This window comes from Alexandromys fortis, unplaced genomic scaffold (assembly GCF_014885135.2).
Source record: "Alexandromys fortis isolate MF-2015 unplaced genomic scaffold, M_Fortis_MF-2015_v1.1 scaffold_51, whole genome shotgun sequence".
Classification (NCBI taxonomy): domain Eukaryota; kingdom Metazoa; phylum Chordata; class Mammalia; order Rodentia; family Cricetidae; genus Alexandromys; species Alexandromys fortis.
Window position 1 is genome coordinate 9,739,219 of NW_026067925.1, and position 13,859 is coordinate 9,753,077.

Genomic DNA, 13,859 nt, shown 5'->3' on the forward strand with positions numbered 1-13,859 from the left:
CTTGACTGGTGAGATTCTTACTTGTGTAGATTTTGGGCTTAAGTCCTATGCCGAGCTGCCAACAGACAATAAAATACCAGTCTCTTAGGCTGAAGCTGTTGTAAGAATTTCGGCTGTGGCTCTGGTCACTTGGGAGTTGAGTGGCGTGCTGTCACATGTCAGCTGCTGTAGCAGCTCCTGCAGACACTGCATGACGTCCTAGCTTTGTATCTACCACTATGATAGAAACCCACGAAAGGCAGAGGAGGAGGAAAACTTTTATTTGGCTTGTAATTCCAGGTTATAGTTTATCGTTTTGGAGAAGTCAGCTGGTCACATTGTATTCACAGTTAAGAGTGGTGAGAAATGACTAAACCCACGCTGCCTCCTTGTTCTCACTTTCTTCTGTCTTACGTAGTTCAGACCTCTACCTAGGGAATAGCTGTGCACAGCAGGCTGGGCCTTCCCACGTCAGTTTACTATCAGAATCTCCACAGCCATGCCCACAGCCAACCTGATCTAGAGTTCCTCCATTGCGGCCCTCTTCAAAGGTGATTCTAGGTTGTGGCAAGTTGACAGTTGAGAACTGACCTCCCAGATGAGTTGGCTCTCAGTCCTGAAGGAACTTGCTGATGTGGGGATGACCGAGTCACAGGTGTTAGATGGTGCGGAAGGCCGCACCTCTACTGTTGATCCACTATTCTTGGTACGCAGAGGGTGGGACAGTTACATTGTCTCTTGATTTTTAAAAGCAACATTCTCTTGTGTTTTAAGTTGTTCTAGTGAGGATAGCACCACTAAGTAAATATGAAAGCATAATAAAATGAGTTTGTGTTAAACATGTGCAGTCTGAATGTTTGTGTTTTTTTTCTGACTTGTTGGTTATGTTATAAGGCCAGGATACAACTGGCCATGATTTAATTGATTGAAAATGTCTTTTTAGTTGTGAAGTAAGCATACAATTGTGGTTCAAAGCTTTCATAACAGATATTAATGTATCAGCGTATATGCTGCCTCTTAGTCTTTTTATTAATCCTTGGTAAATATTGCTAATATAATAATGTGGAAATCAGGTCATTTTGACATAATTGGAGTGCTTCAGGAGAATGTTTTTGGGAAAGACAAGTAGTTCTCAGTTTTGTGAGCTGAGTATGATTTCTCATATTGATCTATATTTGAGTAGTGTGTAAGATGGGTAGATTATGCTCTGACTTAGTCTGGATACATAGACATTGCCAGTTTTCACTGATGCCACGCCACAGCCCATGGTTTCTTATAATTGGCCACACTTTTCCTTTTTACTGTTTCATGGTGCATATTATAATCAGTGAACATGTTGGTTTTAGAGTATAGCTTATTATGCAAAGATGAAATCCTTGCTTTGTCTTTGTTATTTTAAGAAATTAGGTATATGTTAGGGGAATAATGTGGTAGCTCTGAACGAAGAGACTTCACTTACCATTAGCTGTGTCTCACCAGTTTTGTTTAGCTAGCACTAAGTGGGCCTTTTCCTTCCTGTCTTCCCCGATTAGTATATGGCAAGCCTGTGATAGCTGCTACTCAGAATCCACAGCAGCACCCGGAGAACATTTATTCTTGTAACCAGGGCAAGCCTGGCAGTCCAGAACCCGAGGCAGAGCCTGCTTCTTCAGTTCATGAGAGCCATGAAAATGAAAGGATTCCTCGACCACTCAGCCCAACGAAATTACTGCCTTTCTTGTCTAATCCTTACCGAAACCAGAGCGATGCTGACTTAGAAGCCCTACGGAAGAAACTGTCCAATGCACCAAGGCCATTAAAGAAGCGCAGCTCCATAACAGAGCCAGAGGGCCCTAATGGGCCAAATATCCAGAAACTCTTATATCAGAGGACCACCATAGCTGCCATGGAGACCATCTCAGTCCCAGCATACCCAACAAAGTCGCCGAGCTCCGTGACTGTCAACACGGACAGCCCAGTAGACATCCCAAATCCATATTTACATGTGGAGCCAGAGAAGGAAGTGGGTGCTGTAGCTCCTGAACCACTGTCTCCAGAGGGTGTGGAGAGTGCCAGTCCAGAGAGCAGTGGCGTGCCAGCTCCTCCTCCAGGCCTTGACTATGTGCCTGAAGGAGTCACAGACAGCAGTCCAGGTCTCCAGAATAACACAGAAGGCACAAACCCAGAGGCCCCCCATTTACTCGAAGTGTACCTAGAAGAATACCCACCGTACCCTCCCCCTCCATATCCGAGTGGGGAGCCAGAGGGGTCTGAAGAAGACGCTGCACGCATGCGCCCACCTGAAATCACTGGGCAGGTGTCTTTGCCTCCGGTAGGTAATTTAGTGTCCCATGTTCGTTTAGGAGACCTTTCCTCGCCGTGCTCATGCCGGCTGTGTTCTTCTCCGGTTTGCTTTTTTATCTTACGGTTCCGTGGCAGGAAGTGGATCTTTGTAGTTTTGGTTTTTGACAGAACTGGGACTCATTAATCCTGAACCATATATAACTACATATTCAATTCTCTTTTTATTTTGAGAGAGTCTCAGTTGCCAAGACAGACCTTTTGCCTCTGGAATAGCTGAGATATAGACCTTTGCCACCAAATCATCCTCGGTGGGAGTTATATCTGCTGTAACATTAATTATGAGAAACACTGCTATGTTTTGGCATGTGTGTGTGTGTGTGTGTGTGTGTGTGTGTGTGCGCGCGCGCGCGTGCACTTTATAAAGGAAACTGCAAAGGCCACCATTGATCTTTCTCTAGCTGAAGGCACGGCAGGGAAGCAACAGTGGCTTGGAAACACCTGGTTTCATACTCTGCACTCTGCAGCTAGTACAGCTTCTCATTGGCTGTGCCACTGCTTTCCAGGCTCTGATTTTTCTAGCAGTGAAACGAAGATTTTACTTTCTGTACAGGAGTGTTTTGCTTACCTGTAAAATGTGCATTGAATGCTTGCCTAATGTCCACGGAATCCAGAAGAGTGCCAGATCCCCTGGAACTGGAGTTACAGATGCCTGTGGGTGCTGAGAATCGAACCAGCGTTTTCTGCAAGAACAGCCAATGCTCTTAACCACTGACCAGTTCTCCAGCCTCTTGAAACTTATTTTTAGTGAAATGTTGGGTTGAGTCTGAAACAGTGATAAAGTTAAAAGGTTTGGGGAGAGTGGGAGCAGGAGAGAGCAGGCTCTCTGGCCTCGTCTTCCTGTCAGTGTTGTTTGGAAAGCCTTAGAAAGTACCACAGTCTCTTGACTCCTCTTTCTCTAGCATCAAGTTCTTCCAGAGCTATGTTTCTGGCCTGGGAGTGCCTTCTGCACTTCTTCCAATATTAAGATTATTTTGGAAATGTATCATGTCCCTTTGAAATAGGCGGGAGAGAATACCACAGTGTGTGCCGTCTGCTTTTCTATTGTTTGGTTGAAAATCATTTTTGATTCCTTAAGTGTAAACAAAATAGAGTGCTGAGTTGTGAATTGAAAACACAGTACAGTCAAAACGGCATGTCTGGATGATTGTTTAAATGGATTTGTATATCTGAGCCCAAATATTTTATATCACTGTACTTCCTTTGGAAGATTGTTATTTTCTTCCTAGAAAATGACTGCCCTTTCACAGATACCCTGATTGAATATGTTTCTTTGAAAGTAGGTGGCTAGGTGCTTGCTCTGTGAAATAGGTAGCTGGTCACTTTAGCATCCGAAAAGACGGGGGACTGACAGCAGAGAGTTAGACTACTTAATCTTGTCTCACACTTTAGCCTCTCCCTCTGTGAGATATAATGCCTATCACGGAATGTTTTTCAAAGCTCTGCCTCTTCATATCTCAGGTAAAAATGAAAAAGGGGACCAGTAGGTTGACTCAGTGGGCAAAGAAAGGCACTTGTCACTAAGCTCAACAATCTGAGTTCTATTTCTGGGACACACATTGTGGACAGAGAGAACTGACTCTGGCTTCCACACATGCACCATTACACATGAGTATGTACATGCACACACGTACATGCAGAAATGAATGTAACTTAAATTAGTTATTTGTATTTTGTATGCATTGGTGTTTGCCTGCATGTATGTTTGTGTGAGAATGTCAGATCCCCTGGAACTGGAGTTACAGACAGTTGTGAGCTGCCTTGTGGGTACAGGGAGTTGAACCTGGCTTCTTTGGAAGAACAGCTGAGCCATCTCTCCAGCCCCAAATAAATGTAATTTAAGAAGTCTGGTGTGTGTATGTAAATCCTGTTTCACAGAACATTAGATCTCATTTTTAAAATGCCTCTCTAAAGCCTGACTTACTAACATGAGTACTCATTTACGAGGTACAGCTCTCCTCAGTGTATCTAGTTATAACTAACAGTCTTCATTATGTAGCCTAAGTTTGCTTGTGTCTTAGGAAGGGCTGTGTTCTGACATATTTAAGAGGAAGGGCTTACTTACCTAGGTTCAAATTCTGATCCTGCTGATTTCATGTGCATTTTTTCTGTGCGATAAGGGTGATTTGATTTTTAATGAGAATTGAGTAAATAATCACTTGTGTATGTGAGTTGTTACGATTCTGAGTATTGCCCAGTTTAAGCGTGAGACTCTACGTTACACCACTAGATAAGTGATTTAGAGACACTAATCCCTGTCTAGTTGTGGTCCCCAGTGTGCCACCAAGTTTAGTTTACTCTGAGTTCCACGGAGAGGCATCAACGGCACACTCCTGTGATCCCAGGGCTCGGGACACCGAGGCAGGAAGATTGCAAATAAAAGTCAGCCTGGGCCACATGGCAAGTTCCAGGCCAGCCTGAGCTAAGTGGTGAGACCATCTCTGGATGGATGGATGGATGGATGGATGGATGGATGGATGGATCCCACACAGGAGTCCTTTTCACTAATTCAGCCGAGTGCCGCCCCTACTCTTGTTGCTCTCTTAACTTCCCACACATTTCCTTTACAGGGCAAAAGGACAAACTTGCGTAAAACTGGCTCTGAGAGGATTGCTCATGGAATGAGGGTGAAATTCAACCCTCTTGCTTTGCTCCTAGATTCATCTTTGGAGGGAGAATTTGACCTTGTACAGAGAATTATCTATGAGGTAAGTTTCATAACTTTGTATCTTATTTTAAAGCTCAAAATAGAAGCTACTATAGGGAAATCCTGTTTTTAAACTTTCTTTTTTAGGACTACGGAGTTATGGAGAGAAGTACTAAGCATGCTCTAAAAAAGGCTGTGTTATTTTGAGAGTGTAACTAAGGTTTTGATAATGGAGGAGTTCAGTTTGCACTTGAAATATTGTAGCATATGTCTTCTTTGGTAGGGATAAGAACATGTCTTCCTGAAAATTGTTGTGTATGAATTTGTACTCGATAGTATTGAGTTATAGTTGTGGTCTCTACTCAGAAACCTATTAATTTTTTTTGTTTTGTTTTGTTTTTTTGAGATAGGGTCTTGGTATGTAAGCCTCAAATACATGACTCTCCTACCTCAACTTCATGAGTACTGGAATTGCCCCCATGCCCAACTCCTTTAAAATATTCTTAGTTGAACTTGTGTAACTTCTCAGAGCAAATAGGATGTCTAGTTAGAAACCAGTTTGTGGTGGGAATTGGAAGGAAGAACAAGGGTAACTAACTCTAAGGATATTGTTTCTGATGCTGATTTTAAACAAAACCTTCTTATAGTAAGTAAGTACTTACTTAATTTGGCTGTGCGGTCTGTCCTATTTCTGGGACTTGATAGTTTTTTTGGCTCCCCTATGTTTCAGTTATGATTTTTAAAATGTCAGCAAAGTTTCTATTTTCTTGATCCTAAGAAGTTAGTAATGACAGTTGATGTGGCGTGAAGTTGGAGTGACTCTCTCACCCTTTTTATTGGTGTGACAGGTTGAAGACCCAAGCCTACCGAATGATGAGGGCATCACAGCTCTTCATAATGCTGTGTGTGCAGGCCACACAGAAATCGTGAAGTTCCTGGTACAGTTTGGTGTGAATGTGAACGCAGCAGATAGCGACGGATGGTAAGTTTTGCTGTAAACACCAGTAAACCAGTTGTAGAAGCGTTGTAGTGCTGTTGGAATGCCTGGAAACATGTCAGCATACATTCTTCACGTGCTGTCCTTGTGCTGTCTGGAGTTACTGTGTCCTCTTGGAGTAGCCATTCTGTTCAGTTTCTGGAAGCAAAAGAAGTTTAAAATTTTAATAGTATACTGCAATAAACCTGCCAGCATCCCTGCTCTGTGCTTTGAGGCCACGGAGTTAAAATACTGTCTACTAGATCACAATCACTGGAGCATGGGGACCGGTCAGGAGGTCGCCATGTGACCACTGGGTAGGTGGCCTATACAGTGTGCATACTCTGGACAGAGTGATGAGTCACATTGCAGAGGGACAAGGGAAACAGTGCAGAGCCCATCAGGCTGCTCATCTAGCTCGATACTTCACAGAGGGAAGCATAGGAGGAGCAAAGCTCTTCTATAGAGAAACAATAGAGGACTGAAAATGTTACAATTTAACCTCATATTTATTTAAATACTTTAATTTTGTTTTTTTCTTTTAATATTATAATATCAGATGCATGTGTGTATAAATCAAAAATTTGAATTAACCTATCATTTCAAATGACTGTGTGATCATATGTTCCTTTTTGTTAGATATTTGTATTGTTACAGATAATACTTGGAGAAGTATTATGATTGCATTTAAAAAATATGAGTAATATATGTCCACTACGGAAAAATAAACAAAACAGAAAAATAAGAGGGAAACAACCTGTACCTCCATAATCTACAAGTAACCAACATTAAGATTTTAATATAGTTCCTTCCATTTTGTATAAGTAGGGGGCTCCCTGCATATTAAATTCAGAACCTTGTATGCACCTGCTTAAGCAGTGCTCCGTACATGCAGCTCCTCTAGCCCCTGAACTCTTTTGCATACTTTGATGTATGTATGCATATATTTGTGTGTGTATATAAATACACACACATACACACACTTTGGTTTAGCATGAGCAAATTTTTACTGTATCGTATTATTCTTGTTTGAGACTTTAGATTGTATTAGTTTTTTACTTTTAGAAACTAGCATTGAAGACAAATCTGAATAACATGAGGCTGGGGAGACAATGTGTTAGGAAAAGTGCCTGCCCTGCAAGTGTGAGCCCTAAGTTTGAGTTCCCAGGTCTGTGACTCTAGTCTGGGCAGTCAGGGACAGGCAGATCCTTGAGGTCACTGGCCAGCTAGCATAGCCAGTTAGTTGGTGAGCTTAGACTCAGAGGACAACCCTGTCTCAAAGTAGAAGGAAGATTCCATTGATAGAGGAAGATACCTAACTGACCTTTGACATTGGCATGCACTCATATGTGCACAAAAACACAATGTGCACAAAAGCATGCACTCAAATATATACTGTACATGTGTGCACACACAAAAGTCTGTAGTCATATTCACCAAAATAGTAACAATAGTATTCAGAAGTATGAAGGGTATGAATTTCTTTTTTTAAAAGCTATATCCAGCTGTAGTGGTGACATAAGCCTGTAATCCTAGCATTCAGGAGGCAGAAGCAGGTGGATCCCTAAGTGCAAAGCCAGCCAAGGCCATATGGTGAGATCTTGTCTGTCAATAAATGAAAGCAAACCTTTCACCCAGATCACAGGTGAGGTGCAGCACAGTTGTGAAGCACTTGTCTGGCACGAGTGGGGCACCAGGACTCCCAGCATCTATAGTTAGAAGGGGGTAGAATGAGGCGGGGGGCGACAAAGAGAGAACAAGCAGAAAAGCATATCCAAGGGAACCAGACTGAATGAGGAAAAGAAATATTATGCTTTTTCAGAGACTGATTCATAATATTCTTAAGCCAATTATTTAAGTTTGGAGATTTGAGATGGCACATTTTTTCTATAATATTAATGTTCATTATACCTTTTGCCTAGAATAGATTGAATTATGTGTGTGCATGTATGTATGTGTTACAGTCACTGTATTAGAACTGTATTTACTGGAATCATCTCTACAGTTTATTACAGTCACTTTTCTACTTAGAGTTGAATTGACAGAGTCAAAGTTTACTGTGAGTTTTAAAAATATTGTAGGGAGTCTGTGTGTGCAGTTTGATTCCTGGAAAGTTGGCCATGAGAAGAAATAAATACTATCATTCAGGCTATAGTTTAAAGACTTAGGTTTTAACCCTGAAAGAAATGATCAGGTTTCAGGCCTAGAGAAATGGCTCAGTGGTTAAGTGCGCTGCTGTTCTTCAGAGAACCTGGGTTCTATTCCCGGCATCCACATTGTAATTCACAACCATCTCTATGGAACTCCAGTTCCTGGGAATCTGACATCCTCTTCTGGCTTCTGTGGGCACCAGGCACACAAGAGGTGCACTTATATACATGCAGGCCATAAAAAAATTAAAATTTAAATAGGAAATGATTATAAGACCAGGGAATCCAGACAGAATCAAATCCGCTTGATGCTGTTCATTTTAGATCACTGCAGACTTTATTCCTTGATTCTTCCCACTAGCACTGAGCTCCTAGCCCCACTGTGCTCCATTGTGTTAGGCACTTTCCTTTGCAGCTGTAATTCTTTTATGGGTGCAGTCATCTGTCTCGATTGAACTGGTTTTAAAAGCCATTTGTGAGGCTCAGAGGTAAGAGACTGAGGAACTTTCTTCACGGATAATTTACCAAGTGGAGATTGTTGAGCTTGGAGACTCATTTCTAGCCAGTGCTGTGTTTACTTCACAGGACCCCATTGCATTGTGCTGCCTCCTGCAACAATGTCCAAGTGTGTAAGTTCTTGGTGGAGTCGGGAGCAGCCGTGTTTGCGATGACCTACAGTGACATGCAGACGGCTGCAGACAAGTGTGAAGAGATGGAGGAAGGCTACACTCAGTGCTCCCAGTTCCTCTATGGTATGTAGCCAGTGCCGTCACATGTGTTGGCTGCTGTATCCATTACCCCTTTGTCCCTAGGGAATACTCAAAGCTCAGGAAGTGTTTTATTATTTGCTCTACATAATTCTGAGAATAGGATCGCCTAGGGAACAGATACGATACAGCTTCCATGCATTGCCCAGAAAAAGCTACTGTCAGAGACATCTTCAGCTACAGCTGATTACTGGTGTGCGTTCAGAAGACCCTCTATTATGGCTTTAGCATTTAGTGAATTGTAGCTTGCTGTAAATGAGATTTAAAAGATAAAGACAACACATGTTCTGGAGTTTGTTTTTGTTTCATGTTTTGAGTTTATGATTTTGATCTCTGTCAAAACATGTCCTGTTAGGGCTGTACCTAAATACAGATCTCTGTTGAGAGAAAAATGGAAGTGAAGCCGAGACGGATATATGTTGATTGTCTTTTATGTAGGGTTTTTTTTTTTTTAAATTTGTAGGATTTAGCAGTTGCAGTACATTCTTCTGTTCATTTTGGCTTAAGAGAAGACAGAAAATCAGGAGGTCTCAAGAGGCTAGTTTGCCCAAACTCTCAAAGGCTTCCTACCAATTGTTCACAAAGTTCCCAGAGATTAAAGGCATAGGCCTTTGCTCTCTCGGCCTGGCCATGTTCCTTGGTGTCTGTCTATTTCAGGTCGTAGGTATTTTACCATGAGGCTCCTGGCCTACTGGCAAGGTTCTGGCTGGTGGCTTTCTCCTCTGGTGGCTACATGGTGTCTCTCTGACTCTGCCTTTCTCTCTCTCTCTCTCTCTCTCTCTCTCTCTCTCTCTCTCTCTCTCTCTCTCCATCTCTTTTAGTCTGGCTTTACTCTGTTAAGCCATTGGCTGATTTATTAACCAATGGCAATAAAACATATTCACAGCATACATCACCTCCTCTTTTCATGTTACAATGAGACAGATGTTAGAACCTTACCAGTAGGCCATGACCTTGTGGTGATGCACAGATTAATAGATATGGGTTGGTTTAGGATATAAGAGCTAAAAATACACTTAAGCTATTGGCCAAACAGTATTGCAATTAATACAGATTTCTGTGTGATTATTTTGGGAGTCTGGGTGGCCAGGAAACAAAGGAGTAGCCTCCGCCAAAACTTCACGAATGATTTCCCACCAAGCGACACTACCAACTTTTGTCCTGTCCTGTTTTTCATGTTATTTAAAAAGGTTTTATTGTCTTTTGGAAAAGAACATTTTAATTTCATTTCTTTGGGGTTTTGTTTGTTTGCTTTGTTTTGCTTTGCCCAGAGCAAGAGATACAGCATGTGCTGGTTATTAATTGATATGTTAGTTGTACTAGGCTGCTTACTAATTGTTAGGTGCTCAGAGTTTAAAAATATGTTCAAAAGTCAAGCAGATATTTTCTTGTATTTTTAAGACATAAAGGTAAATGAAAATGAACTGGCTTGCTGTAAACTTTGTTGCTATGCCCCCACTCCCCTTCTTCTGCTGTCCTCCTGTGGTGTCAGGTGTCTAGGTTCTGTAGCCTGCCGCCTTTCACCTTTAGGGTACAGAATGAGAAGTCGAACCTAACTCACAGTCATTAAGTAACTCCTGGGAAATGGCCTTTTGAGAATTTTCTCTTGCCCTGTTTGTAGATTCCAACATCCAGAATTCTGATTTTCCGTGTATATAGACTTTTCTATCTTACCTAAACTGCTATATTCTGTGTTCTAACACACGATGTTATCCTTGTTCTTAAAATTACTAGGAATTGCTGTAGAGCTCTTTGGAAGTTTTCTGGTTTGCTCTGGGTGTCTGAAGACTGAATTGCACAGCTCCTTGGTCATTATGCTTAGAAGTAGGCCAAAAGCTGACGAGCCTGTCGTTTCTTTTCTTAATATCATGGATTGAGACAGGGTTTTCTTTTAGATGCTGGGCCAGCAGAAGGCTTCCTCTCTGGGGAAGGCAAGCTTTTGAGATGCCTAGGAGGTGCCTGTCTTTGGCCTTGTATTATGGTGTCTTTCTATGTTCTATAAACACTGCAGGCCTTCCAGTTTCTCTCCCACGCTGGAACATTTATTTCTTGAATGCTTAATGTAGTAGTTCTGACGTTCTAGCGAGTATCCTTTTCCCATTTCTTTTATAGAGTCTAAAGTTCTTTTGAGGAGTGTAATCTGAGTGGTAAAACCATGTGCTCTCTTCCTTTTGTCTCTGTTGTAGGAGTTCAGGAGAAAATGGGCATAATGAACAAAGGAGTCATTTACGCACTGTGGGACTATGAGCCCCAGAATGAAGATGAGCTGCTCATGAGAGAAGGAGATTGCATGACTGTCATCCGCAGAGAAGATGAGGACGAGATTGAGTGGTGGTGGGCCCGCCTTAACGACAAGGAAGGATATGTTCCACGCAACCTGTTAGGAGTAAGTCACTCCAACATGGACCATGTTTCGTGTGTGGTAAAGTAGAGCTTCACATGAACTGTGTAGATCCAGTGCAGTTTACTGCCCTTTGTTAATAAGACACGGCACTGAGCTGGAGAGATGGCGCAGCAGTTGGGAGCACTGGCTGCTCTTGCAGAGGACCCAGATTCAGTTCTCAGCCCCCACATGGCAGCTCTCAACCATCTATAAACTCTAGTTCTCAGGGACCTGATCCCTGCTCGCTGCACATGTGATCATAAAATTTTTTAAACACACAAAGCTTAAATTTCTGCTGCTCTTGATTTAGACTCACGGCTACATCTACAGTACACCTGATTATTCTTAGGAAAATATTAATAGGTTGGAAAGCTAGAGTAATGGGATCTTAAGATTTTTGCACTGGGCTCTTTCATAGGTTTAAGCCAGGTGCCATAGGTCTTGTCCATATCTCCAGCACTTGGGAAACAGAAGTAGGAAAATCAAGAATAAGCTCTTTGATGGACTTGGGTATTCTTCTTTGTGGCCTGTGCACAGAGATATGTTGTGTGTATAAAAGAAAGAGAAATAGTATAGGTAGGTTGAAGGTCTTGTGGATCTGCTGTTGGGAAGGACTGGGAAAGAAGGATGGAGGTGACGTATGCAGGTGTCGTGTAGGTTACAGGCACTGGGTTCTACATTTCTGCTGATCCAGTTGGAACATTTCTGTTCTGGATAAGTGGTGGTGAGAAAGGCTAGAGAGGCCTGTGAGCTCGCTGTGCACACAGTACAGGGAGTCCATGTGAGGCATCAGTTAGACAAGGTCTGTCACATAGATCCTTTGGGAGGCTTCTCCAGCATCACACCTGCCTGCTAAGGTTCCTCTGCTTGGGTGTTCCAAGTGATTTTGGCCCAGGGACCTGGCATTCTGGATTCTGACAGCGACTCTCCCTTTCCTGTGATCGCCTGTCCAGTGTCCATTTTAAGTCATTCCTGTACCTTAACTGCTGCTTTCCAGAGAGCAGCATTTGTTGTGAAGTCACCTGCTGAGCCATCTGCACGGCTCCATCATGCCTTCGTCTTTCAAGTGCTGGTATTATACTTGTTCAAACACCATGCTTAGATGAGCCCCACCTCCTCCTGTTTTTGTGGGGGAAGGGATGAGACGGTCTTGCTAAGTAGCTGAGGCTAGCTTCAAACCCTCAGTCCTTCTGTCTTCTAAGTGCTAGGTTTACAGATAAGTCTCGGCTACCGAGCTCACCTGTTGTAACTTGATAACTAGGTGTGCATATTTGTGGTATATAACATGGCTTCTAAGGATTTTAAAAACATTTACTGTGTGTCTTTATGCATGTGCCACAGTGTGTGAAGGTCAGAAGACAGTTCGGGAGTTCAGAGATTGAGCTCGGCAGCCAGTATCCTTACCTGCCAAACTGTCTTGCCAGCTCCTATGTTCCCAGTCCCTAATCCAACTTGAAATAACAGGTTTATATTTATAAAATGACTAAGTCAGGCTAACATGTAAAACCTTACATAGCTATCTTCTTATTTGGTGATGAAAATAAAGTCTGTTAACCAATTTTCAATTAATATGCACATTTTTAGCTATGATTCCCGTGTTATACAACAGAAGTCTTTGTAAGTTTAATTCCCTAGTAGCAAAGTGCCCTGGTTAATGAGATGGAGGATTATTCTCAAGGGGAGGAAGTTGCTCAGAGACTGTTCTCAGAAGGTTCTGAAGTAACAGGCTGGGAGGAAGATTGTAATTCTGGTCCTAAACTTAGATACTCTTGGTTCTCTGGCAGTTTCTTCTGTAGACATGTGCTTTACATATCATGTTTAAGTATCTTTTGGTATTTAGAAAAAAAGGGATTGAACAATACCAAATTTTAGCCAGGCTCAGCCATGAATCTGGGAAGTGCATTAGTAAATGTCTTCTCAATTGAAGTTAACTCTTAGATAACCACACCACCCTTTTGAAAGCTTCCTTGTCCCTGGGAGGAAGAAGGGGGAGGATTCCTGTAGTCTGATAGTTGAAATATAATGTGACCCTCACATAGCCTCTCTTCACCCTTGTTATGGAACGCACAGCCAACAGAATTCCAGAGCATTTCACCTGGCTTCCCTGTGTTTGCTGACTGAGACATTTCATTTCTGATATACTCAGGGTTCACCCAGACTGTCATGACCCTGTAAATAAGGTTGAAGAAGTGTGGTTTACATCTGTGGTCCCAGCACTTAGGAGACTGGGGCAAGAGGATTGTAAGGCTAGCCTGGGCTACCTTGAGAGCCCCTGCTTTTAAAAAAGGACTTTTTATCCTGTCGTAAGGCATTCCAGACCTGGAGCGCCCAGCTGTTCCCAGCGGTCACCGGCAGTTTGGCGCCCCTGGCTGCTTTGTAGTTGAGTTACTGCCTGGAGTTCCATGTCCCTGCTCCGTGGTACTGTTGCAGCTTAAGGACCCTGGTGACGTTCACAGGTCTCTCAGCGAGTAGCCCGTGTGACCAGTGCTGGGTGTGAGCGCTTGTGTATCAGGCAGCCAGCGTGCTTCCACAGCTCACTGCTTTCCTGAGTGTGTCACACTCCTTCCTGCCTTTATTGAAATGCTCTAGAACTTCCATACATGTGGCGTTTGTAAAT

General features: G+C 42.6%; 1 protein-coding gene across 2 annotated transcripts in view; it reads left to right on the forward strand.

Moving 5' to 3' along the window:
• Positions 1-13,859, forward strand: part of Tp53bp2 (tumor protein p53 binding protein 2) — a 49,752-nt gene that overhangs the window by 35,170 nt on the left and 723 nt on the right. For both annotated transcript variants that reach the window (XM_050142915.1, XM_050142914.1), the window contains 5 exons: positions 1,512-2,290; positions 4,890-5,027; positions 5,815-5,948; positions 8,678-8,844; positions 11,046-11,245. In XM_050142915.1, coding sequence (XP_049998872.1) covers positions 1,512-2,290; positions 4,890-5,027; positions 5,815-5,948; positions 8,678-8,844; positions 11,046-11,245 — 1,418 coding nt within the window. The remainder of the gene's footprint in view (positions 1-1,511; positions 2,291-4,889; positions 5,028-5,814; positions 5,949-8,677; positions 8,845-11,045; positions 11,246-13,859) is intronic.